The following is a 26,527-nucleotide window of genomic DNA, read 5'->3' as shown; positions in this document are numbered from 1 at the left end:
TTCCACAGGCGCTGTACACGATACCCCCTTTCCGTACGAGTTTAGTGCTTTATCCCTAGTACAACGTGGTTGGTTAATGGATTTAAAACCATAACCTTTTCCTACAACCTTTTCACCACCATTAAGAATATTTTAATCCCTGAAATAGGGACTCAAACAGACACTCTGTATACACTGAGGAGATATAACTGTCGATGTATATTGTATGACGATCATTAAACAATGACGTTGATTCTTGTATATCAGTAGTATTTATTATACAAGGACAAGCATATTAATAAAACAATATACTGAGAAAATGTTTCGTTCATCCTAGATTTTATTAATTCACACACTAATGTCCCTGGCGCACGAAATGTCTTTTCTATAGCATTCCGTGGACCTCATAGTGTACACAAATAACCCGCACAGAGGAGAGAGGAGCTTACGACGACCGAAACGTCGTCGTAACTCCTCTCGTAAGCGGTGTTACTTGTGTATTGTTCCAGTCACGGTATTGCGCCTTTTTATTCTTTACCTCTTATTAAACCTCATCAATTTATTTCAGCATGATAAAATATTTGTACAGATATGGGTGACATTTAGCCATGCATGCAGGAAACCCATAGTTATGCAGAAGCATCTTCTCTTCATGTTTTAATCTGATGACTGAATGTTATCACCTTGTTCACTGTATATTGTGTTCTAGATGGAGTGGTATCTGAGAGATGTCAACACTTCCTCACCCACCAGGATCACCGTCTCATCCATCGGCAAGTCTGTGGAAGGTCGCAACATCTGGCTGGCTCACATCTTGCCTTCTCAACCGTCAGACAAGGCTGTCTGGCTTGAGGCTGGTCAGTACATAATGATTAATTATAAACTTTATGTCTGCAAAGTATGGCTTACAGTTGATTTGGGAAAGGTGATATTATTCACTATTTTTTATGCTGTTGATTTCTTTCTTGATTCAGTTGATATTTCTTGAAAGTTCAGAAATTGTCGTGATGCGTAGGTAATAGCTTAGTAAATATCAACCATTAGGGTTATATACTACCGTTCTGTTGTAGGTGATAGTCTGGTAGACAGCAACCTTCATGGATAGATGCTTCTGTTTTGTTGTAGGTCAATTGAGAGGGTAATTGATGACTTGTCTAGGAATTTAAACTGGTAGATTATAGAGGTATGGGTGTTTGTGGGAAACAATCAGGCTGCAGCATTAGGGTTAAAAACAGCAGTTATTGCCGGGATACCTCAGGGATATGTTTAAAAGACAATATTCAAAATAAAGTTGCAAGTAATGGCAAGTCAATTGATCAACAAAGAGGGATAGTAGAGGGCAACGAGTGACTAGCTCCCTTAAGGTTTACTATACAAATAGTAGGAGTCTAAGAAATAAGATAGGTGAGTTAAGATTACTTGCAAGTGTAGGTAATATAGATATTATTGGTATAACAGAGACCTGGTTCAACCTGAAAGATAGAGAAATGCCTTCTGAATGCAATATAGAGGGTTATAAACTATTCCACACTGATAGGGTCAGCAGGAAGGGTGGTGGTGTGGCGATGTATGTCAGAGAAAATTTAAATTGTTGTCTTAGACATGATATAAGATTAGAAATATCGAACACAGAATCTGTTTGGCTACAGTTTCTCGAGGGACATGACAAATTAATTTTGGGTGTGATAGGGAGGGCAGTAAGCTGTTATGGGACGAAATTCATAAGGCATCTAGATATGAAAATGTTGTGATAATGGGAGATTTTAACTTTAGACAAATTGATTGGAACAATATGACAGGAAATCTTGAGTCTAGTGACTTTCTTGATACGGTTCAGGATTGCTTTTTAGAACAGGTTGTGACAGAACCAACTAGAGGAAACAATCTGCTTGACTTGGTTCTTGCCAACAAAGATTCACTAATTAATAATCTTGAGGTTAATGATGAGCTTGGGAAAAGTGATCACAAATCACTTAGTTTTAATATATCATGGAATTACCCAGATAACTGCAATCAAATCTCTGTCCCAGATTTTCGCTTGGCCGACTTCATGGGACTGAAAAATTACCTGGGTGGGCTAAATTGGAATGTCCTGACTATGGGTCAGGTAGGTGATCTTGGTTGCCAATATGACGTTTTTCAGAGAGACAACTTTTGTTCCGAGTAGGGAAATTAGATCTAACAAAAATGATCCCAAATGGATGAACAATAGATTAAAACATCTCATTGGTCAAAAGAGAGGCATATATAGGCGTATCAAAAGAGGGGATGGGCAGTTAAGAAATCAATATGTTAAATTAAAGAGAGAAATAAAGAAAGGAATAAGAGCAAAAAGGGATTATGAGGCTAAGGTCGCAAGGGATTCAAAGACTAACCCAGAAGGGTTCTTTCAGGTATACAGAAGTAAAATTAGGGACAAGACTGGCCCACTTAAGAGTAACTCTGGTCAGATCACTGACAGTGATAAGGATATGTGTGAAATTCTAAATATATACTTCCTCTCAGTTTTCACCCAGGAAAATACTAGCGATATTCCTGAAATAATAGATTATGAAGAACAGGATGATAATAAACTATGTACGATTGCGGTAACTAGTGACATGGTCCTCAGACAAATAGAGAAACTAAAACCCAACAAATCCCCAGGTCCTGATGAACTGTTTGCAAGGGTGTTAAAGGAATGTAAAGAGGAACTTAGCATACCTTTGGCTAATCTTTTTAACATATCACTACAAACTGGCATAGTGCCTGATAAGTGGAAAATGGCAAATGACAGGTCCTTGGCTTCGAACTATAGACCAATAAGTGGGAAAATTTATGGAATCAATAATTGCCGAAGCAATTCGTAGCCATCTTGACAGGCACAGATTGATTAATGAATCTCAACATGGTTTTACAAAGGGGCGTTCCTTTCTTACGAATTTACTAACTTTTTTCACTTATGTGTTTGAGGAGGTAGATCATGGTAATGAATATTTTATTGTGTATATGGACTTCAGTAAGGCTTTCGATAGAGTTCCATACCAGAGGCTGTTGAGGAAACTTAAGGCACACGGAATAGGAGGAGAATTTTTTTCCTGGGTAGAGGCATGGTTGACAAATAGACAGCAGAGAGTTTGCATAAATGGGGAGAAATCAGAATGGGGGCACGTCACAAGCGGTATTCCTCAGGGGTCAGTGTTGGGCCCGTTGTTGTTCATAATTTACATAAACGACACAGATGAGGGAATAAATAGCGACATAAGCAAATTTGCTGATGACACCAAAACAGGCCGTCCAATTCATTCTAATGAGGACACTAGAGGACTCCAGGATGATTTGAATAGACTGATGCAATGGTCGGAGAAGTGGCAGATACAGTTTAATTTTGACAAATGCAAAGTTCTAAATGTTGGACAGGTAAATAACCATGCCACATATAAACTAAATAATGTAGATCTTAATACTACTGATTGCGAAAAGGATTTAGGAGTTCTGGTTAGCAGTAATCTAAAACCAAGACAACAGTGCATTAGTGTTCACAATAAAGCTAACAGAATTCTTGGCTTCATATCTAGAAGTATAAATAATAGAAGTCCTAAGGTTGTTCTTCAACTCTATATATCCTTGGTTAGGCCTCATTTAGACTATGCTGCTCAGTTCTGGTCACCGTATTACAGAATGGATATAAATGCTCTGGAAAACGTACAAAGAAGGATGACAAAGATGAACCCATGTATCAGAAATCTTCCCTATGAGGATAGACTGAGGGCCCTGAATCTGCACTCTCTCGAAAGGTGTAGAATTAGGGGGGATATGATCGAGGTGTATAAATGGAAAACATGAATAAATAAAGGGGATGTAAATAGCGTGCTGAAAATTTCCAGCCAAGACAGGACTCGCAGCAATGGTTTCAAGTTGGAAAAAATCAGATTCAGGAAGGATATAGGAAAGCACTGGTTTGGTAATAGAGTTGTGGATGAGGGGAACAAACTCCCGAGTACAGTTATTCAGGCTAAAACGTTGTGTAGTTTTAAAAATAGATTAGATAAATACATGAGTGGGTGTGGGTGGGTGTGAGTTGGACCTGACTAGCTTGTGCTGCTGGGTCTGGTGCAGTGCTCCATCCTTGAGTGGAGATGATCAGACTGGGTGGGTCATTGGGCTAATCCGGGGGGGGGAGGATTCATAGGTCTAATCCGGGGGGGACATATACCTGCTCCGCATGGGTCAGTAGGCCTGTTGCAGTGTTCCTTCTTTCTTATGTTCTTATGTAAGCTTGCTGAACGTTTTACACTGTGGAAAGATTGTTTGTCCATTCTGTCTAATGAGCAAGTAAGAGGGCAGTTAATTAAATCTTAAATAATGTGATTTACATTATGTACAGTGGTTGCAAAAAAAATCTTTACATGTCCAACGCAATAAAAAATCTATACACGAAATTTTAGTGCATACATTTCACTCGTGTTTCCGCCGTAGGAAACGTGTGATGACGTAGTGTACTGGAGCCCGTCTTACATAAGAACATAAGAACGAAGGAACACTGCAGAAGGCCTACTGGCCCATGCGAGGCAGGTCCAAGTCTCCTACCGGCTTAAGCCAATGCACCCAACCTAGTCAGGTCAGGTCACATTGACTTAAGGGAGGAACACGGCAACCGACCTGTTAGCACAAGCTATCAGGTCTAACTCACACCCACCCACATCTACTCATGTATTTATCCAACCTATTTTTAAAGCTACACAACGTTCTGGCCTCTATAACGGTACTTGGGAGTTTGTTCCACTCATCCACAACTCTATTACCAAACCAGTACTTTCCTATATCCTTCCTGAATCTGAATTTTTCCAACTTAAAACCATTGCTGCGAGTCCTGTCTAGGCTAGATATTTTCAGCACACTATTTACATCCCCTTTATTTATTCCTGTCTTCCATTTATACACCTCAATCATATCCCCCCTAATTCTACGTCTTTCTAGAGAGTGCAGTTTCAGGGCCCTTAGTCTATCCTCATAGGGAAGGTTTCTGATACATGGGATCATCTTTGTCATCCTCCTTTGTACATTTTCCAGAGAATTTATATCCATTCTGTAATACGGTGACCAAAACTGTGCAGCATAATCTAAATGAGGCCTAACCAAGGATGTATAGAGTTGAAGAACAACCTGAGGACTCCTATTATTTATGCTTCTTGATATGAAGCCAAGGATTCTATTAGCTTTATTGCGAACACTTATGCACTGTTGTCTTGGTTTCAGATTACTGCTAACCAGAACTCCTAAATCTTTTTCGCAATCCGTAATATTAAGATCTACATTATTTAGTTTATATGTGGCATGGTTATTGTCCTGTCCAACATTTAGAACTTTGCATTTGTCTATATTAAACTGCATCTGCCACTTCTCCGACCACTGCATCAGTCTATTCAAATCTTCCTGGAGTGCTCGAATGTCCTCGTCAGAATGAATTCGACGGCCTATTTTGGTGTCATCGGCAAACTTGCCGATGTCGCTCTTTATCCCCTCATCTATGTCGTTTATGTAGATTGTGAACAGCAGGGGGCCCAACACTGACCCCTGTGGAACACCGCTCGTGACGCTTCCCCACTCTGATTTCTCCCCATTTATGCAAACTCTCTGCTGCCTATTTGTCAACCATGCCTCTATCCAGGAAAAAATTTCTCCTCCTATTCCATGTGCTTTAATTTTCCTCAATAGTCTCTGATGAGGGACCCTGTCAAAAGCCTTACTGAAGTCCATATACACAATATCATATTCATTACCATGATCTACCTCCTCAAATACCTTAGTGAAAAAAGTTAATAAATTCGTAAGGCAGGAACGCCCCTTTGTAAAACCATGCTGAGATTCGTTGATTAATTTATGCTTTTCAAGGTGGCTACGAACTGCCTCGGCAATTATTGATTCCATAAATTTTCCCACTATGGAGGTTAGGCTTATTGGTCTATAGTTCGAAGCTAAGGACCTGTCACCTGTTTTGAAAATAGGTATCACATTTGCCATTTTCCACTTATCTGGCACCATGCCAGTTTGTAGTGATATGTTGAAAAGATTAGCCAAAGGTGTGCTAAGCTCCTCTTTACATTCCTTTAGAACCCTTGCATACAGTTCATCAGGGCCTGGGGATTTGTTAGGTTTCAATTTATCTATTTGCCTAAGGACCATGTCACTTGTGACCCTAATAGTGCACAGTTTATTATCGTCCTGTTCTACATAATTTATCATTACTGGTATATCGCTGGTATCCTCCTGTGTAAAAACTGAGAGGAAGTATGTGTTAAAAATTCTACACATTTCCTTATCACTGTCAGTGAGCTGACCCGAGGAACTTTTGAGTGGGCCTATCTTGTCCCTGATCTTACTTCTGTATACCTGAAAGAATCCTTTTGGGTTAGTCTTCGATTCTCTTGCAACTTTAACCTCATAATCTCTTTTTGCTTTTCTAATTCCCTTTTTTATTTCTCTCTTTAACTGAATATATCGATTTCTTAATTGCCCCTCTCCTCTTTTGATTTGCCTATATATGCCTCTCTTTTGACCAATCAGATATTTTAATCTATTGTTCATCCATTTAGGATCATTTTTGTTTGATCTGATTTCCCTATTTGGAACATAATTTGACTGAGCAGCTAGAACTATGCCCTAGAAAGCATCATATCGGCAACCATCACCACCTACCTGACCCTTAGTCAGGTCATTCCAGTTCAGCCCACCTAAGTAATTTTTCAGTCCTATGAAATCAGCCAAGCGAAAGTCAGGGACGGAGACTTGATTGCCATTATTAGGGGAATTCCATGATATATTAAAACTGAGTGATTTGTGATCACTCTCCCCAAGCTCATCATTAACCTCAAGATTATTAATTAGTGTTTCCCTACTGGCAAGAACCAAGTCAAGGAGGTTATTTCCCCTAGTTGGCTCTGTCACAAACTGTTTTAAAAAACAATCCTGGATCGTATCAAGAAAGTCACCCGACTCTAAATTTCCTGTCAAATTGCTCCAGTCAATCTGTCTATAGTTGAAATCTCCCGTTAGCACAACATTTTCGTATGTAGATGCCTTACGAATTTCGTCCCATAGAAGTTTACCGCACTCCCTATCAAGATTTGGGGCCCTGTAAATCACACCCAAAATTAGTTTTTCTCGGCCCTCGAGAAGCTGTAACCAAACAGATTCAGTGGCTGACGCTTCTAATTTAATATCTTGTCTTACACAACAATTTAAATTGTCTTTGACATACATCGCTACTCCACCACCTTTCCTGTTGACCCTGTCAGTGTGGAATAATTTATAGCCTTGTATGTGACATTCAGAGGGCATCTCTCTATCTTTCAGATTGAGCCAGGTCTCTGTTATAGCAATAATATCTATGTTTCCTGCACTTGCAATTAATCTTAGCTCATCTATCTTATTTCTAACACTCCTGCTATTAGTATAGTAAACCTTAAGGGAGCTAGTCCCTTGCTGCCCTCTGCTGCCCCCCTTTGTTAGCTGACCTGTTCTATTGTCTTTATTTATAACTTCATGCTGAATGCCTTTTATACATTTACTGTTTCCAACCCTAGTGTTGCAACCTGCTTGTTTCCCACACACACCCATACCTCTATCTTCCATCAGTTTAAAATCATAGGCATTTCACCAATGGCCTTCTCAATCGAGTCTGCAAGTGCTACCACCCCTGCCCCAGAGAGATGTACCCCATCCCTTGCATACATATCATGTTTGCCATAAAAGTTGTTCCAGTTGTCAATGAATGGGATTGCAAGTTCCTTGCAGTATCTGTCTAGCCAGCAATTTACACCAATTGCCCTAGACAACCATTCATTTCCTACTCCCCTTCTAGGCAAGATGCTACATATGATTGGGATCCCTCCCTTAGACTTAATGAAATCTATAGCTGACCTGTACTTATCTAGCAGCTCTTCTCTCCTACCCTTCCCAATATCATTTCCACCAGCACTGAGACAGATAATGGGCTTGTTCCCATTACCTGACATGATATTATCCAGCCTGTTGACAATGTCCCCAACACCAGCTCCAGGGAAGCACACTCTATCTCTCATCTTCTTATTCCTATAACAAAAAGCACGGTCTATATATCTTACCTGAGAGTCACCAACCACAAGAATGCACTTACCTTCATTAGCAGGGGCAGTAGTACCCTTACCTTCACTGGCCACTGAAGTACATTCATCCTGGAGAACAGAGAAGCGATTTCCTACCTTCAGATCTTCACTCTTAACTTTCCTTACTCTGATGCGCCTCCCATTACTGTGAACAACTCGCCACTTGCAGCAGGTGCTGGGCTGCACCTCACTGCTGGTAGCTGTTGCTACCTCCCCAACTACAGCCTCCTCACAGCGAGAGACAGACTGCACCTCACTGCTAGAAGTCTCATTCCCCACAACTCCAGCCACCTCACACTCTCTCCCAGACCCATTGAGGTGGACCTTCAGCCTCCTAATCTCCTCCTGGAGAAGCAAGACCTCCTCCTTCAGCTCTCCAACCTCAGTTTTTAAAACACTGCAGAAGCAAGCCATGTTTTGTAACCGTCCACGCTAATCCCCAAAGCAGCTCAGGGTCTGTGACCTCACGTGACGACTGACCACTGACGACCACTTGCTCCATTGTTCCTCACCATGCCACCTTCAGTGCTCTGCCAGAGGTCTGTGAGGAATGGGTCGAACTAAACTTTCAATTGCAGAGAAGACCCGTGCACTCACCCTATTAGAGCAAGGCATGTCTGTGATACGCGAAGCCACAGACCTGAATGTGACGTGGATGACAATTTACAAACCTCAATGAAGCAGCTGCCTCACTCCCACCTGGCACCGTACCATACAAAAAGACTTCTCTTCGCACAGACAAGATCCTGAATAGGGAAGTGCTATCAGATCCTGCCATAACAGCCACAGACCTCAAGAAAAAGCCAGGTGGGAGTGAGGCAGCTGCTTGAGGTTGTAAACTGCCATCCTCGTCGCCTTCAAGTCTGCGGCTGTGTATCACAGACATGCCTTGCTCTAATAAGGTGAGTACACGGGTCTTCTCTGCAATTGCAAGTTTAGTTCGATCCATTCTGACCACTTGGAGCGGAGATATGGTGTGGAAAAGTTCGTGGTCGAGTGAATAAAGGGCACTATGGAACAATATAGCAGGCCTCCTTCCTCATCGACCTCTGGCAGAGCATTCAAATGTGGCATGGTGAGGCACAATGGAGCAAGATGGGCCCCAGTACACTACGTCATCACACTTTTCCTAAGGCGGAAATGCAAGTAAAATGTATGCAGCGAAATAGTGATGCAAGATGGCAGCGGTCCCCCTAAGCCTCCTCCCAACCCCGACCCCAACGACCGGGCCCCCACCCCCACAGCGACCCCGTGACCCTGCGCTCCCCGGCCCACGCTCTAGCACCTGGATTGCCCCCGCTGTGCCCCCTCTTTTTTGACCCCCTTTTTTGGACCCCCTTTTTTGACCCCCTCTTTTTTACCCCTACTCTCACCCCCACCCCCCATTCTCACCCTCTCCTACTCCCGGATGGTCCCCGCTCCTCGGGTCAAGTTTGGAGGTTGCAAACTTTCCATTTATTTGTTCTCTCCATCGCCTTGGATCAACTTTTACCTTGAATTTTCGGATTTTTTAATTACCCTCTATTACAACCCAGGAGTCCAAATGGCCTGTTATCCTGGGTGTAAAGGGAGCAAAATAAACACAGCAGAAAACTTTCGACTTATATTATCCTTCACCAATTTAGAACAGAAGTATGTACACTATATACACTATGTACAGTGATAGGTATTAGTGCACTCCACGGTAAGCAAGGCAGAATAGAAGCCACTAGAGATCAGACCGTGCTTCAACCAGCTATTGAATGGGAATGACAAGGGCAGACAGGAGAGTGGTACCCACATAACCTCTGCGATTGCCAAAACCATCTTCTCATTGGCTGGAACCTTGATACTGATTGAACGACGGGGCTCCATCGTCAACCCTCAGTCACCTGGTTCGCTGGTTGGGGGAGATAGCCTGTAAATGAGGGTGTGTACATGCGCCGAATAAAGGTTACGTACTCTTTGCATGCCACATCCTCCATCTCTTCGGATCAAGTTTTAATCCTTCCTCCTGAACCCCCACCCATTTTTCCTCTAAATTTTTGAAAATTTTGCACCCCTGCTCCAATTCCTCTGATCACCTCTGTTCCAACTCCTCGTATCAAGACCTCCCTCCCTCCCTCACATCCATCCCTTCTCCATCATCTTGGATCAACTTTTGCTTCTAATTTTCGAATTTTTTACTTTTTTTTGAATTTTTGACTTACTCTCCATCTCCTTGGATCAATTTTTAACTCGAATTTTTGGATTTTTTTTTTTTTTCGAATGACTGATTTACCTTCCATTTCCTCGGATCAAAATTTACTTCGAATTTCGGATTTAGGTTTTTTTTTCGAATTTTTGAGTTATCCTCCATCCCTGCTTCATCTCCTTTGATCTAATTTTATCTCGAATTTTCAAAATTTTCGGGGGGTTACCCTAAGATCAAGCTCCAGCTTTAGAGGTTCAAAATGTACTCAAAATAGAATATACCACCAAATGGTGTGATCTCAAATGGTAAACACATTTTAGAGTTACCCTTAAAATTTCTCTCTCGAGAAATAATATAAGTAGCCAACACCATTATATTATTAGCTTCTAACAAGAGATAATCATATTCAATCAAGAGGTAAGTGTATTCCCATCTTTTTTAGAATCTTTTAGAGCTCTCGTTACCCTGTAAGGTTTCACCACCGAGTAGTATGTAAACCGAGGATAACCCCAATTTTCCACTTCACTATTGTTATAAATCAGAGGTGACTCAGTACACAAATAATTTTTTGCATTTATTTATAAAAACAAAAAACTGCATAAGACAGTGGTGAAATCAACACGTAAATTAATTTTTTACATAAATCGATCTCCTTTCTTTTAGAGATAACTTCGTAAGGTCTTTCCACGGTAATACAATTCCTGAATAACACAGAAGGTAGTCTTATCATGGTATTACAATTCCTGAATAACACAGAAGGTAGTCTTATCATGGTATTACAATTCCTGGATAACACAGAAGGTAGTCTTATCATGGTATTACAATTCCTGAATAACACAGAAGGTAGTCTTATCATGGTATTACAATTCCTGAATAACACAGAAGGTAGTCTTATCATGGTATTACAATTCCTGGATAACACAGAAGGTAGTCTTATCATGGTATTACAATTCCTGAATAACACAGAAGGTAGTATTATCATGGTATTACAATTCCTGGATAACACAGAAGGTAGTTTTATCATGGTATTACAATTCCTGAATAACACAGAAGGTAGTCTTATCATGGTATTACAATTCCTGAATAACACAGAAGGTAGTTTTATCATGGTATTACAATTCCTGAATAACACAGAAGGTAGTCTTATCATGGTATTACAATTCCTGAATAACACAGGAGGTAGTCTTACCATAGTATTTGTAAATCCTGGGTCTACCTATACTCTGGGTCCCACCGGTACTTGGCGAGGTTTTACCACCAAGTGATATGTTAACCTAAATTTTTTTTACGGGTAAACATTAAATAACTTACCCAAGAGGTACATCAAGTGTTACAAATGTTATACATAATACGGATATTAGCAATAATGATCACAATTTTTCAGTGTTTTCCATACAATTTTTCTTCATTTCCTTTAATAACAATACCATCAACATTAACATATCACCATCTACTTCCACCTACATTACCAACAATGATCACTTTCCTTATATGATCACTCGACTTTCGTCAGTATCTGCTCCCTCGCGTTTAATAGCTGAAATTGTTCGTCTTTCTCCCTTTTATATGCCAGGAGAGGGTTTCCTGTTAGTTTTTGTCATAAGGCACATGCTAACAAAAGTATATATCTTCATATGTCCTAAGTGCTCATGTCAAATTTTTGTATAATGGTGATTAGGTGTCATATCTTCAGTGTTCGTGTATAGTTTGTGTGTGTGTGTGTGTGTGTGTGTGTGTGTGTGTGTGTGTGTGTGTGTGTGTGTGTGTGTGTGTGTGTGTGTGTGTGTGTACTCACCTAGTTGTACTCACCTAGTTGAGGTTGCGGGGGTCGAGTCCGAGCTCCTGGCCCCGCCTCTTCACTGATCGCTACTAGGTCACTCTCCCTGAGCCGTGAGCTTTATCATACCTCTGCTTAAAGCTATGTATGGATCCTGCCTCCACTACATCGCTTCCCAAACTATTCCACTTACTGACTACTCTGTGGCTGAAGAAATACTTCCTAACATCCCTGTGATTCATCTGTGTCTTCAGCTTCCAACTGTGTCCCCTTGTTACTGTGTCCAATCTCTGGAACATCCTGTCTTTGTCCACCTTGTCAATTCCTCTCAGTATTTTGTATGTCGTTATCATGTCCCCCCTATCTCTCCTGTCCTCCAGTGTCGTCAGGTTGATTTCCCTTAACCTCTCCTCGTAGGACATACCTCTTAGCTCTGGGACTAGTCTTGTTGCAAACCTTTGCACTTTCTCTAGTTTCTTCACGTGCTTGGCTAGGTGTGGGTTCCAAACTGGTGCCGCATACTCCAATATGGGCCTAACATACATGGTGTACAGGGTCCTGAATGATTCCTTATTAAGATGTCGGAATGCTGTTCTGAGGTTTGCTAGGCGCCCATATGCTGCAGCAGTTATTTGGTTGATGTGCGCTTCAGGAGATGTGCCTGGTGTTATACTCACCCCAAGATCTTTTTCCTTGAGTGAGGTTTGTAGTCTCTGACCCCCTAGACTGTACTCCGTCTGCGGCCTTCTTTGCCCTTCCCCAATCTTCATGACTTTGCACTTGGTGGGATTGAACTCCAGGAGCCAATTGCTGGACCAGGTCTGCAGCCTGTCCAGATCCCTTTGTAGTTCTGCCTGGTCTTCGATCGAGTGAATTCTTCTCATCAACTTCACGTCATCTGCAAACAGGGACACCTCAGAGTCTATTCCTTCCGTCATGTCGTTCACAAATACCAGAAACAGCACTGGTCCTAGGACTGACCCCTGCGGGACCCCGCTGGTCACAGGTGCCCACTCTGACACCTCGCCACGTACCATGACTCGCTGCTGTCTTCCTGACAAGTATTCCCTGATCCATTGTAGTGCCTTCCCTGTTATCCCTGCTTGGTCCTCCTGTGTGTGTGTGTGTGTGTGTGTGTGTGTGTGTGTGTGTGTGTGTGTGTGTGTGTGTGTGTGTGTGTGTGTGTGTGTGTGTGTGTGTGTGTGTTCATATGTTTTATGTGATTGTGTCTAGCATTTTTGTGAACATGTTTTAGTTTATATATGTTGTAAGTGATTGTAATTCTAGATTTTTTTTTTTTGCGATCAAGTGTTAGTTTTGTGATTTTGGAGATTATTGTTCGTGTCTTCAGCGGTTTTTTTTTTGTGCGTGTGTATGTGTGAAAGATTATGGCTTCATATGTCTTAAGTGTACATGTCTATTTTTGTGTGATAAGGTGATTAGTTATCATGTCTTTAGTGAGCTTAGTATAGTGATCTGTCTTAAGTGAGCATAGATTTTGGTAATCATCTTATGAATTTTGTGCTCATGATTTTGTATTCTGAGGAGATGTGTATAAAAAATGAGTGTTCTATGTTCTTAGTAATAGTGATCTTAGGTCTTCATGTATTAGCTGATGACGACTTTCATATTGTGATTTTATTTTTTAGTGATCTTATATTTTTACTTATCTTGGTTATAGTGTTTTGAGGGTTTGTGTATAAAAATGAGTGTGTTCTATGATCGTAGTTTTAGAGACCGTAGTTTTTTTAATGACCATACTTTTTTAGCGATCTTAGTTTTTAGTGATCTTGGATTTTTTTTAGTGATTGCAGTTATAGTTCTGAGGAGATGCGCATAAAATGAGTGAGTTCTGTGATCTTATTAATAGTGATCTTAGGTCATCATGTTTAAGTTAAGTTTTCATGTTATGTCATAGTTGGTGGTCATGTCCAAGTGATTGTGTTTTAGTTTTTGGCCCACATGTCTTAGATTTTGGTGTTCATGTCTCATGTCGCAAATTTTTGTGCTCATTTCGTGTATTGGTTGTCGTGTTATAGTGTTATAGTGATCAAGGCTAGGTACAGAAGTTCTTCCCTTGCTCACCTGGCCAGACATAGTGCACATTGAAAATTTTTTAGACACAGTAGCATTAGTTTTCACCTTAACACTTTTTAAATCAGGGTCCCTCCAAACCAAACATTCCTCACTTTTGTTGCCCAGTAGCAGGTCAACACCCGGAAAAGGTAAATCTTCTGTAATACCTATAGGCAGGTACCCAGACTGGTAAACAGACAGCTCCCAAAATCTATGTACATGAGTCCTAATAATGGATCCTGAATCTTCTGATACTGGTAATACATCCTTGAGCAAAAGAGAGAATGTGCTACAGCCATCCCTTAAAGACATAACACCTTCTATTCAACCTTCATTTTGGTGCAAGGCCACTGTGAACTTATCTGAAAAGACCTTCATCCGAGGGTCTAAAACAGCTGAACTTCCTGGTGTACTCTGGGGGTAAAACTGCAGTACAAGCTACTGTATGTGTAACTGGGGTACTTACTTGAGAGTCCTGTGCAGTAGCCTGGTCCTTAAGCATCTCTCTGCAGTACTGCTGTAAGTAACCCTTCTTATTACAGTAAGTACAATGATGAACTTTAAAGGTGCCATGCCCACCAGAGATAGACTTGATTTCATGTTCTTGGGGAACTGGGCTTTTCCTACCTGTTCTCTGATTTCCTGAAACCAAATCTGACTTACTACTTCCTTGAGCAGATAACTAAGAAGTAGACTTTAATCCCTGGGAACCATAATTCTGGTGGTTAGTAGGTTGAAAACTCTTAGGGTTATGTGGCTGGAAAAAAGTTGGCTTAAACATGTGAAATTTCTTACTCCTCCTTGTTGGTGGAGAAAAATTATTATTAACATTATCTGGGTGATAACTACTTCCTACTTTTTGGTTGGCTGTAAACTTTTTACCCAACTCTAGAGCATAGTTAAAAATCATTAAAATCTTTTTCTTCAAGATATGCCTTAAGATCCGGAGGTACACAGTTCAAAAGATCCTCAAGCAAAATTAAAGTCATTACACCTTCATAATCACCTACAACATCCTTGGAGCGGCACCACTTCGTCAGCAGCGACATTTTCTCCTTTCCATACTCCACCAAGGACTGTCCTTTCTGAAACTTTAAACCTCTATACTTCTGCCTATACCTCTCTGGCAATATATGATAAGCCAATAGCACAACATCCTTCATCTTGAAAGTTAAGACACATGTGCAACATCTGGATATCTTTATTGTAGACGTTTCGCCATCCAGTGGCTTTATCAATACAGATTCTAGGACATAATAGGAAGACAGTAGAACTATATACAAAAGATGAGGTAATCAGTCCCTCGGCCTTGGAGTTAGTGTTCACAGCATCGTGGTGGAGGAGAATCTGGAGCAAAGGCAAGAAGACTGGCGGTTATATAGGCGTCAGTGGATAGGGACGGGCAGCAGACGAGGGCATAGTCACTGGTAAGCGGGATTCCCCAGTGGAAGTAGGTCCTTCCCAAAGAGATGGGTTAGTTGCAGCAGCCGTGAAGAAGGTCTTGTAGATGTCCTCTGAACCAAGATTCCATGATGTTGCAGTGTCTGACAAGTTGTGCAAGAAAGGTATAAAATACCGACAATATGAAAGTTAAGACACATGTGCAACATCTGGATATCTTTATTGTAGACGTTTTGCCATCCAGTGGCTTTATCAATACAGATTCTAGGACATAATAGGAAGACAGTAGAACTATATGCAAAAGATGAGGTAATCAGTTCCTCGGCCTCGTATAAGAGAAATCTTCAAAAAGGACTTAATTTTAAATGAGTTCTTGCTAATTGGCCAGTTTTACATATTCGGCACAACAAGTCAACGTATGTGTCACCCTATCCATTATGCCATCGATCCTACAAGCAACATGAGCCTAGTGAACTAGACTTGTTTCATGTTGTGAGGACACTCGTGGCAATGAAGTTCAAGAATTAATTTCAGCCTATTTCTGTTTGAATACCCGCCTCAGCAAGCAGTTAATATAGCATTCAAACCACAAGACAAAGGGTATTGAAACATTTACCAAACTGCAGCAGGCCAGGGCTCTACCCCAAGACATACTGCCTCGCCTCAAGAGACAACAAAATGTACGTGCAACCCTATCCACTGCACCATCGATCCTACAAACAACATGAGCTTAGCGAACTAGACTTGTTTCATGTTGCGAGGCCATTCATGGCAATGGATGCTCAAGGATTAATTTCAGCTTCCTCCCGTTTGAATACCCACTTCAACAAACAGTCTATATAGAGAATAACAAAAAAAGGCACAATACCGGGATTGGAACGATACACAAATAACCCGCACATAGAAGAGACCATTTACAAAGTCACAGTGTGACTTTGTAAATGGTCCAAGTCGGACCGAAACGTCGTCGTTAGCTCCTCTCTTCTATATGCGGGTTATTTGTGTATAGTCTATGTAGAGGATATTCAAACAGGAGTAGGCTGAAATTAATCCTTGAGCATCCATTGCCACGAGTGTCCTCGCAACATGAAATAAGTCTAGTTCACTAAGCTCGTGTTGTTTGTAGGATCTATGGCATAATGGATGGGGTGACATGTACGTTGTGTTGTCTCTTTAGGAGGGACAATGCGTCGTGGGGTCGAGCCCTGGCCTGCCGCAGTTTTGTAAATGTTTCAATACCACTTGTTTCGTGTGAAACGGAAACCTGTAACTGTTTTACACGATGGTAGGATTGCTGGTGTCTTTTTTCTATCTCATAAACACGCTGGATAACAGGTATATCTTGCTACTTCTACTTACACTTGGGTCGTACTACATAGGCATGCACATGCATATATATACCTACACACATCTAGATTTTTCCTGTTTTTTGTAATAGCTCTTGTTCTTCTTTATTTCCTCCGTAAGCCATGCGTGTCGTATGAGGCGACCGAAATGCCGGGAGCAATGGGCTAGTAACCCCTTCTCCTGTATACATTTACTAAAATAGAGGAGAAGAAAAATTATATAAAACTGGGATTCTTGAATGTGCGTGGATGTAGTGCGGATGATAAGAAAGAGATGATTGCTTATGTTATGAATGAAAAGAAGCTGGATGTCCTGGCCCTAAGCAAAACAAAGCTGAAAAGGGTAGGCGAGTTTCAGTGGGGAGAAATAAATGTGGTTAAATCAGGAGTATCTGAGAGTTAGAGTTAATGTTGAAGAGTCAGTTATGGAAGGAGAAGAGGGAATTTAAATGTATAAATTCAAGGATTACGTGGATGAAAATAAGAGTCGGTTGCGAAAAGTGGGTCATAATAAGCGTGTATGCACCTGGTGAAGTGAGAAGTGTAGAAAGAGAGAGATTTTGAGAGATGTTCAGCGAATATATAGGAACTTTTGAACCAAGTGAGACAGTAATTGTGGAAGGGGACGCAAATGCTAAATTAGAGATTTTTGAGATGACCAAATTTTGGATCTTTTTTACAAAAATTCATATAGAGTGTCGACCCTTAGTTTGGGTAGCGGGTCACTGAACACTGAGTCGTATTGGGACTTTAGTATCTCACTCGTTTCTTGGCTGTCATCTGTGTATGCCCCATCTTGCCTAAGCAGGGTCCCGATACTGGATGTTTTTTTTTCCTTTAGATTTGGCATAAGAGAAGAAGTATTTTGGGTTTTTCTCAATTTCCTTTATGGCTTTTAGTTCTTCCTGCAATTCTTGTCTCCTGTAAGATTCCTTCAGCTTAAGTTCAATATTTGCAATTTTATTGACCAGTGCCTCTCTTTGTATTTCAGATATATCGCCCCCTCTCAGCAGCCACGTGACTCTTTTCCTTCGTCTGTATAGCGAGCATCTCTCTCTTTCTAGTTTACACCTTCTCTTTCTTTTTCTTAATGGAATGTGCCTTGAGCAGATCTCGAGAGCCACGGAGTTTTTGTTTTTTGGCAAAGGTTCGGATCTGTGTTGTTTTTGGGATGGTCAAAGGTGCATGTCCCACCTGTTTTACCAGATATACAATGCCTGCAGATACCCAAGGCATAGAGTTTTCATAGATTGGAATTCTGTTTGCTAAGATTTTTTGTAGCTGTGTTTGCTGCTGGTGCATTTTTTTCTGTTTCCCCTTTACCCCTTGCCCCTGTATGGGCATCAGTGCTTCCACCAGGTTTTGCTGGTAATGTGTCAACATTATTCCTTGAGGTATCATCCTCTTTTGCTCTGTCTCCAGCAGTATTGCTATTTTGTACCTCCATAAACTGAATAACGCTGTCTCTACCTGTTTCATCACCATGGCCGCAATCTCCTTTTGGTGCACTATCCTCCAGGACAACACTAGCATCCTTAGGAGCACTGTAATCTGTAACTGTTTTACATGATGGTAGGATTGCTGGTGTCTTTTTTCTGTCTCATAAACACGCTGGATAACAGGTATATATTGCTGCTTCTACTTACTCATAGGTCGTACTACATAGGTATGCATATGCATATATATACCTACACACATCTAGGTTTTTCCTCTTTTTCGTAATAGCTCTTGTTCTTCTTTATTTCCTCAATTCTCCATGGAGAATTCAAAAAGAATCTATCCTCTGTAAGCCATGCGTGTCTTACGAGGCGACTGAAATGCCGGGAGCAATGGGCTAGTAACCCCTTCTCCTGTAAACAATTACTAAAAAAGAGAAGAAGAAAAACTTTATAGAACTGGGATTCTTGAATGTGTGTGGATGTAGTGCGGATGATAAGAAAGAGATGATTGCTAATGTTATGAATGAAAAGAAGCTGGATGTCCTGGCCCTAAGCAAAACAAAGCTGAAAGGGGTAGGCGAGTTTCAGTGGGTAGAAATAAATGTGGTTAAATCAGGAGTATCTGAGAGTTAGAGCTTAGAAAGGGGTAGTAATAATGTTGAAGGATCAGTTATGGAAGGAGAAGAGGGAATTTAAATGTATAAATTCAAGGATTATGTGGATGAAAATAAGGGTCGGTTGCGAAAAGTGAGTTATAATAAGCGTGTATGCACCTGGAGAAGAAAGTAGTGTAGAGGAGAGAGAGAGACTTTGGGAGATGTTCAGCGAACGTATATGAACTTTTGAATCAAGTGAGACAGTATTTGTGGTAAGGGACCTAAATGCTAGATTAGGAGAAACATTTAGAGAGGGTGTTGTAGGTAAGTTTGTGGTGCCAGGTGTAAATGATAATTGGAGCCTTTTGAGTGAACTTTGTATAGAAAGGGGGTTTAGTTATAAGTAATACATATTTTAAGAAAAAGAGTATAAATTAATATACAAGATATGATATAGGGCGTAATGACAGTACTTTGTTGGGCTACGTATTGGTAGATAAAAGACTTCTGAGTAGATTTCAGGATGTACATGTTGATAGAGGGGCCACAGATATATCAGATCACTTTTTAGTTGTAGCTACAGTGAGATCAAAAGGTAGATTTGTTAAAAGGAAAATAGAAGCAGCAAGTAAGAGAGAGGTGAAGGTTTATAAACTAAAAGAGGAGGCAGTTATTGTAAGATATAAACAACTATTGGAGGATAGATGGGCTAGTGAGAGTATAGGCAATGGGATCGAAGAGGTATGGCGGCAGGTCGAAGAATATCGTGTTAGAATGTTCAGCAGAAGTTTGTGGTTACAGGAAAGTGGGTGCGGGAGGTAAGAGGAGCAATTAGTGGAGTAATGATGTAAAGAGAGTAGTAAGGGAGAAAAAGTTAACATACGAGAGGTTTTTGCAAAGTAGAAGTGATGCAAGAAGGGAAAAGTATATGGAGAGAAAAAGAGAGGTTGAGAGAGTGGTGAAGCGATGTAAAAAGAGAGCAAATGAAAGAGTGGATGAGATGTTATCAACTAATTTTGTTGAAAATAAGAAAAAGTTTTGGAGTGAGATTAAGAAGTTAAGGAAGCCTAGAGGACAAATGGATTTTGTTTGTTAAAAATAGGAGAAGAGAGTTTTTATATGGAGAGGTAGAGGCACCGGGAAGATGGAGGGAATATTTTGAGGAACTGTTAAATGTTGATGAAGATAGGGAAGCTGTGATTTCGTGTATAGGACAAGGAGGAATAACATCTTGTAGGAGCGAGAAAGAGCCAGTTGTGAATGTGGGGGAAGTTCTTGAGGCAGTGGGTAGAATGCAACGAAGTAAGGCAGCTGGGATTGATGGGGTAAAGATAGAAATGTTAAAAGCAGGTGGGGATATAGTTTTGGAGTGGTTGGTGCCGTTATTTAATAAATGTATGGAAGAGGGTAAGGTACGTAGGGATTGGCAGAGAGCATGCATAGTTCCTTTGTATAAAGGCAAAGGGGACAAAAGAGAGTGCAAAAATTATAGGGGAATAAATCTGTTGAGTATACCTGGAAAAGTGTATGGTAGAGTTATTATTGAAAGAATTAAGAGTAAGACGGAGAGTATGATAGCAGATGAACAAGGAGGCTTTAGGAAAGGTAGACCAAGTGTTTACAGTGAAACATATAGGTGAACAGTATTTAGATAAGGTTAAAGAGGTTTTTGTGGCATTTATGGATTTGAAAAAGGCGTTTGACAGGATGGATAAGGAGGTAATGTGGCAGATGTTGCAGGTGTATGGTGTAGGAGGTAGGTTACTGAAAGCAGTGAAGAGCTTTTATGAGAATAGTGAGGCTCAGGTTAGGGTATGTAGGAGAGAGGGAGATTATTTCCCAGTGAAAGTAGGCCTTAGACAAGGATGTGTGATGTCACCGTGGTTGTTTAATATATTTATAGATGGGGTTGTAAGAGAAGTGAATGCGAGGGTTTTGGCAAGAGGTGTGGAGTTAAAAGGTAAAGAATCTAACACAAAGTGGGAGTTGTCACAGTTGCTCTTTGCTGATGACACTGCTTTTGGGAAATTCTGAAGAGAATTTGCAGAGGTTGGTGGATGAGTTTGGTAGGGTATGTAAAAGAAGAAAATTAAAAGTGAATGTAGGAAAGAGTAAGGTGATGAGGATAACAAAAAGATTTGATGATGAAAGATTGGATATCAGATTGGAGGGAGAGAATATGGAGGAGGTGAATGTTTTCAGAAATTTGGGAGTGGACGTGTCAGCAGATGGGTCTGTAAAGGAAGAGGTGAATCATAGAATGACGAGGGGAAAAGGGTGAGCGGTGCACCTAAGAATCTGCGGAGACAAAGAACTTTGTCCGTGGAAGCAAAAATGGGAGTGTATGAGAGTATAGTTATACCAACACTCTTATATGGGTGTGCAGCATGGTTGGTGAATGCTGCAATGAGAAGTAGGCTGGAGGCAATGGAGATGTCATGTCTGAGGGCAATGTGTGGCGTGAATATAATGCAAAAAATTCGTAGTTTGGAAATTTGGAGGGGGTGCAGGATTACCAAAACTATTATACCGAGGGCTGAGGAGGGGTTATTGAAGTGGTTTGGACATGTAGAGAGGAAGTAACAAAATAGAATGACTTCGAGAGTGTATAAATCTGTAATGGAAGGAAGACGGGGTAGGGGTCGGCCTAGGAACAGTTGGAGGGACGGGGTAAAGGAGGCCTTGTGTGCGAGGGGCTTGGACTTCACGCAAGTTTGCATGAGCGTATTTGATAGGAACGAATGGAGACAAATGGCTTTTAATACTTGATGTGCTGCTGGAGTGCGAGCAAAGTAACATTTTTGAAGGGATTCAAGGAAACCGGCAGGCCGGACTTCAGTCCTGGCGATGGGAAATAGTGTCTGCGCTCTGAAGGAGGGGTGTTAATGTTGCAGTTATATAACTAGTGTAAGCACCCCTCTGGCAAGACAGTGATGGAGTGAATGATGATGAAAGATTTCTTTTTCGGGCCTCTCTACCATGGTGGGAATCGGCTGATGTGTTAATATATATATATATATATATATATATATATATATATATATATATATATATATATATATATATATATATATATATATATATATATATATATATATATATATATATGTATATATACATATATATATATATATATATATATATATATATATATATATATATATATATATATATATATATATATATATATATATATATATATATATATATATATCTCGTGCCGAATATGTAAAACTGGTCAATTAGCAAGAACTCATTTAAAATTAAGCCCTTTCGAAAATTTTCTCTTATACGGTTAAATATATATTTTTTTCATTAATGTTAATGTAAAAAATTTTAATTTTGCAACAAAAGAATCTTCGAAAACTTACCTAACCTTATTATAACAAGAGCAATTTATTTTAGCCTAACCCAACTAAATATATTTTAGATTTGTTTACAGTAATTTAATACTAAACAAACACAGTGAAATATATTTTATTCGTTACGTTCAAAATGATTTTGGCGAAATTATTGCATACACAAATTTTCACTTGTCCTATATGGCAAGATGAGCGTTGATATTTAAGCCAAGATCGCAAATTCTGCCTATTCGGCACGACATATATATATATATATATATATATATATATATATATATATATATATATATATATATATATATATATATATATATATATATATATATATATATATATATATATATATATATATATATATCATATATATATATATATATATATATATATATATATATATATATATATATATATATATATATATATATATATATATATATATATATACATAGGTAGTAGGTTGTAGTAGGTAGTAGGTAGTAGGTAGTAGGTTGGTAGACAGCAACCACCCAGGGAAGTACTACCGTCCTGCCAGATGACTGTGAAACAGAAACCTGTAACTTTTTTGCATGATGGTAGGATTGCTGGTTTCTTTTTCTGTCTCATAAACACGCTAGATAACAGGGATATCTTGCTACTCCTACTTACACTTTGGTCACACTTCACAGACACGCACATGCATATATATATACATACATCTAGGATTTTCTCCTTTTTCTAAATAGCTCTTGTTCCTCTTTATTTCTTCTATTGTCCATGGGGAAGTGGAAAAGAATCTTTCCTCCGTAAGCCATGCGTGTCGTATGAGGCGACTAAAATGCCGGGAGCAATGGGCTAGTAACCCCTTCTCCTGTAGAAATTTACCAAAAAAGATAAGAAGAAAAACTTTATAAAACTGGGATGCTTAAATGTGCGTGGATGTAGTACGGATGACAAGAAACAGATGATTGCTGATGTTATGAATGAAAAGAAGTTGGATGTCCTGGCCCTAAGCGAAACAAAGCTGAAGGGGGTAGGGGAGTTTCGGTGGGGGGAAATAAATGGGATTAAATCTGGAGTATCTGAGAGAGTTAGAGCAAAGGAAGGGGTAGCAGTAATGTTGAATGATCAGTTATGGAAGGAGAAAAGAGAATATGAATGTGTAAATTCAAGAATTATGTGGATTAAAGTAAAGGTTGGATGCGAGAAGTGGGTCATAATAAGCGTGTATGCACCTGGAGAAGAGAGGAATGCAGAGGAGAGAGAGAGATTTTGGGAGATGTTAAGGGAATGTATAGGAGCCTTTGAACCAAGTGAGAGAGTAATTGTGGTAGGGGACCTGAATGCTAAAGTAGGAGAAACTTTTAGAGAGGGTGTGGTAGGTAAGTTTGGGGTGCCAGGTGTAAATGATAATGGGAGCCCTTTGATTGAACTTTGTATAGAAAGGGGTTTAGTTATAGGTAATACATATTTTAAGAAAAAGAGGATAAATAAGTATACAAGATATGATGTTGGGCGAAATGACAGTAGTTTGTTGGATTATGTATTGGTAGATAAAAGACTGTTGAGTAGACTTCAGGATGTACATGTTTATAGAGGGGCCACAGATATATCAGATCACTTTCTAGTTGTAGCTACACTGAGAGTAAAAGGTAGATGGGATACAAGGAGAATAGAAGCATCAGGGAAGAGAGAGGTGAAGGTTTATAAACTAAAAGAGGAGGCAGTTAGGGTAAGATATAAACAGCTATTGGAGGATAGATGGGCTAATGAGAGCATAGGCAATGGGGTCGAAGAGGTATGGGGTAGGTTTAAAAATGTAGAGTTAGAGTGTTCAGCAGAAGTTTGTGGTTACAGGAAAGTGGGTGCAGGAGGGAAGAGGAGCGATTGGTGGAATGATGATGTAAAGAGAGTAGTAAGGAAGAAAAAGTTAGCATATGAGAAGTTTTTACAAAGTAGAAGTGATGCAAGGAGGGAAGAGTATATGGAGAAAAAGAGAGAGGTTAAGAGAGTGGTGAAGCAATGTAAAAAGAGAGCAAATGAGAGAGTGGGTGAGATGTTATCAACAAATTTTGTTGAAAATAAGAAAAAGTTTTGGAGTGAGATTAACAAGTTAAGAAAGCCTAGAGAACAAATGAATTTGTCAGTTAAAAATAGGAGAGGAGAGTTATTAAATGGAGAGTTAGAGGTATTGGGAAGATGGAGGGAATATTTTGAGGAATTGTTAAATGTTGATGAAGATAGGGAAGCTGTGATTTCGTGTATAGGGCAAGGAGGAACAACATCTTGTAGGAGTGAGGAAGAGCCAGTTGTGAGTGTGGGGGAAGTTCGTGAGGCAGTAGGTAAAATGAAAGGGGGTAAGGCAGCCGGGATTGATGGGATAAAGATAGAAATGTTAAAAGCAGGTGGGGATATAGTTTTGGAGTGGTTGGTGCAATTATTTAATAAATGTATGGAAGAGGGTAAGGTACCTAGGGATTGGCAGAGAGCATGCATAGTTCCTTTGTATAAAGGCAAAGGGGATAAAAGAGAGTGCAAAAATTATAGGGGGATAAGTCTGCTGAGTATACCTGGCAAAGTGTATGGTAGAGTTATTATTGAAAGAATTAAGAGTAAGAAGGAGAATAGGATAGTAGATGAACAAGGAGGATTTAGGAAAGGTAGGGGGTGTGTGGACCAGGTGTTTACAGTGAAACATATAAGTGAACAGTATTTAGATAAGGCTAAAGAGGTCTTTGTGGCATTTATGGATTTGGAAAGGCGTATGACAGGGTGGATAGGGGGGCAATGTGGCAGATGTTGCAAGTGTATGGTGTAGGAGGTAGGTTACTGAAAGCAGTGAAGAGTTTTTACGAGGATAGTGAGGCTCAAGTTAGAGTATGTAGGAAAGAGGGAAATTTTTTCCCAGTAAAAGTAGGCCTTAGACAAGGATGTGTGATGTCACCGTGGTTGTTTAATATATTTATAGATGGGGCTGTAAGAGAAGTAAATGCGAGGGTCTTGGAAAGAGGCGTGGAGTTAAAAGATAAAGAATCACACACAAAGTGGGAGTTGTCACAGCTGCTCTTTGCTGATGACACTGTGCTCTTGGGAGATTCTGAAGAGAAGTTGCAGAGATTGGTGGATGAATTTGGTAGGGTGTGCAAAAGAAGAAAATTAAAGGTGAATACAGGAAAGAGTAAGGTTATGAGGATAACAAAAAGATTAGGTGATGAAAGATTGAATATCAGATTGGAGGGAGAGAGTATGGAGGAGGTGAACGTATTCAGATATTTGGGAGTGGACGTGTCAGCGGATGGGTCTATGAAAGATGAGGTGAATCATAGAACTGATGAGGGAAAAAGAGTGAGTGGTGCACTTAGGAGTCTGTGGAGACAAAGAACTTTGTCCTTGGAGGCAAAGAGGGGAATGTATGAGAGTATAGTTTTACCAACGCTCTTATATGGGTGTGAAGCGTGGGTGATGAATGTTGTAGCGAGGAGAAGGCTGGAGGCAGTGGAGATGTCATGTCTGAGGGCAATGTGTGGTGTGAATATAATGCAGAGAATTCGTAGTTTGGAAGTTAGGAGGAGGTGCGGGATTACCAAAACTGTTATCCACAGGGCTGAGGAAGGGTTGTTGAGGTGGTTCGGACATGTAGAGAGAATGGAGCGAAACAGAATGACTTCAAGAGTGTATCAGTCTGTAGTGGAAGGAAGGCGGGGTAGGGGTCGGCCTAGGAAAGGTTGGAGGGAGGGGGTAAAGGAGGTTTTGTGTGCGAGGGGCTTGGACTTCCAGCAGGCATGCGTGAGCGTGTTTGATAGGAGTGAATGGAGACAAATGGTTTTTAATACTTGACGTGCTGTTGGAGTGTGAGCAAAGTAACATTTATGAAGGGATTCAGGGAAACCGGCAGGCCGGACCTGAGTCCTGGAGATGGGAAGTACAGTGCCTTCACTCTGAAGGAGGGGTGTTAATGTTGCAGTTTAAAAACTGTAGTGTAAAGCACCCTTCTGGCAAGACAGTGATGGAGTGAATGATGGTGAAAGTTTTTCTTTTTCGGGCCACCCTGCCTTGGTGGGAATCGTCCTGCCAAGTGAGTGTAAAACGAAAGCCTGTAATTGTTTTACATGATGGTAGGATTGCTGGTGTCCTTTTTTCTGTCTCATGAACATGCAAGATTTCAGGTACGTCTTGCTACTTCTACTTACACTTAGGTCACACTACACATACATGTACAAGCACATATATACACACCCCTCTGGGTTTTCTTCTATTTTCTTTCTAGTTCTTATTC

The 26,527-nt window shown here is 40.3% G+C and overlaps 1 protein-coding gene across 1 annotated transcript in view; it reads left to right on the top strand.

Moving 5' to 3' along the window:
• The window catches only part of LOC128689180 (carboxypeptidase B), a 92,021-nt gene that overhangs the window by 52,910 nt on the left and 12,584 nt on the right, over positions 1-26,527 (top strand). Inside the window, exon 6 of the mRNA XM_053777327.2 lies at positions 689-836. Within this exon, the coding sequence (XP_053633302.2) occupies positions 689-836 (148 nt within the window). The remainder of the gene's footprint in view (positions 1-688; positions 837-26,527) is intronic.

The sequence above is a fragment of the Cherax quadricarinatus genome, chromosome 21 (assembly GCF_038502225.1).
Source record: "Cherax quadricarinatus isolate ZL_2023a chromosome 21, ASM3850222v1, whole genome shotgun sequence".
NCBI classification, from domain to species: Eukaryota; Metazoa; Arthropoda; class Malacostraca; order Decapoda; family Parastacidae; genus Cherax; species Cherax quadricarinatus.
Note: the sequence above shows the minus strand (reverse complement) of the source record. Positions and strands in the feature narration are given on the sequence as shown.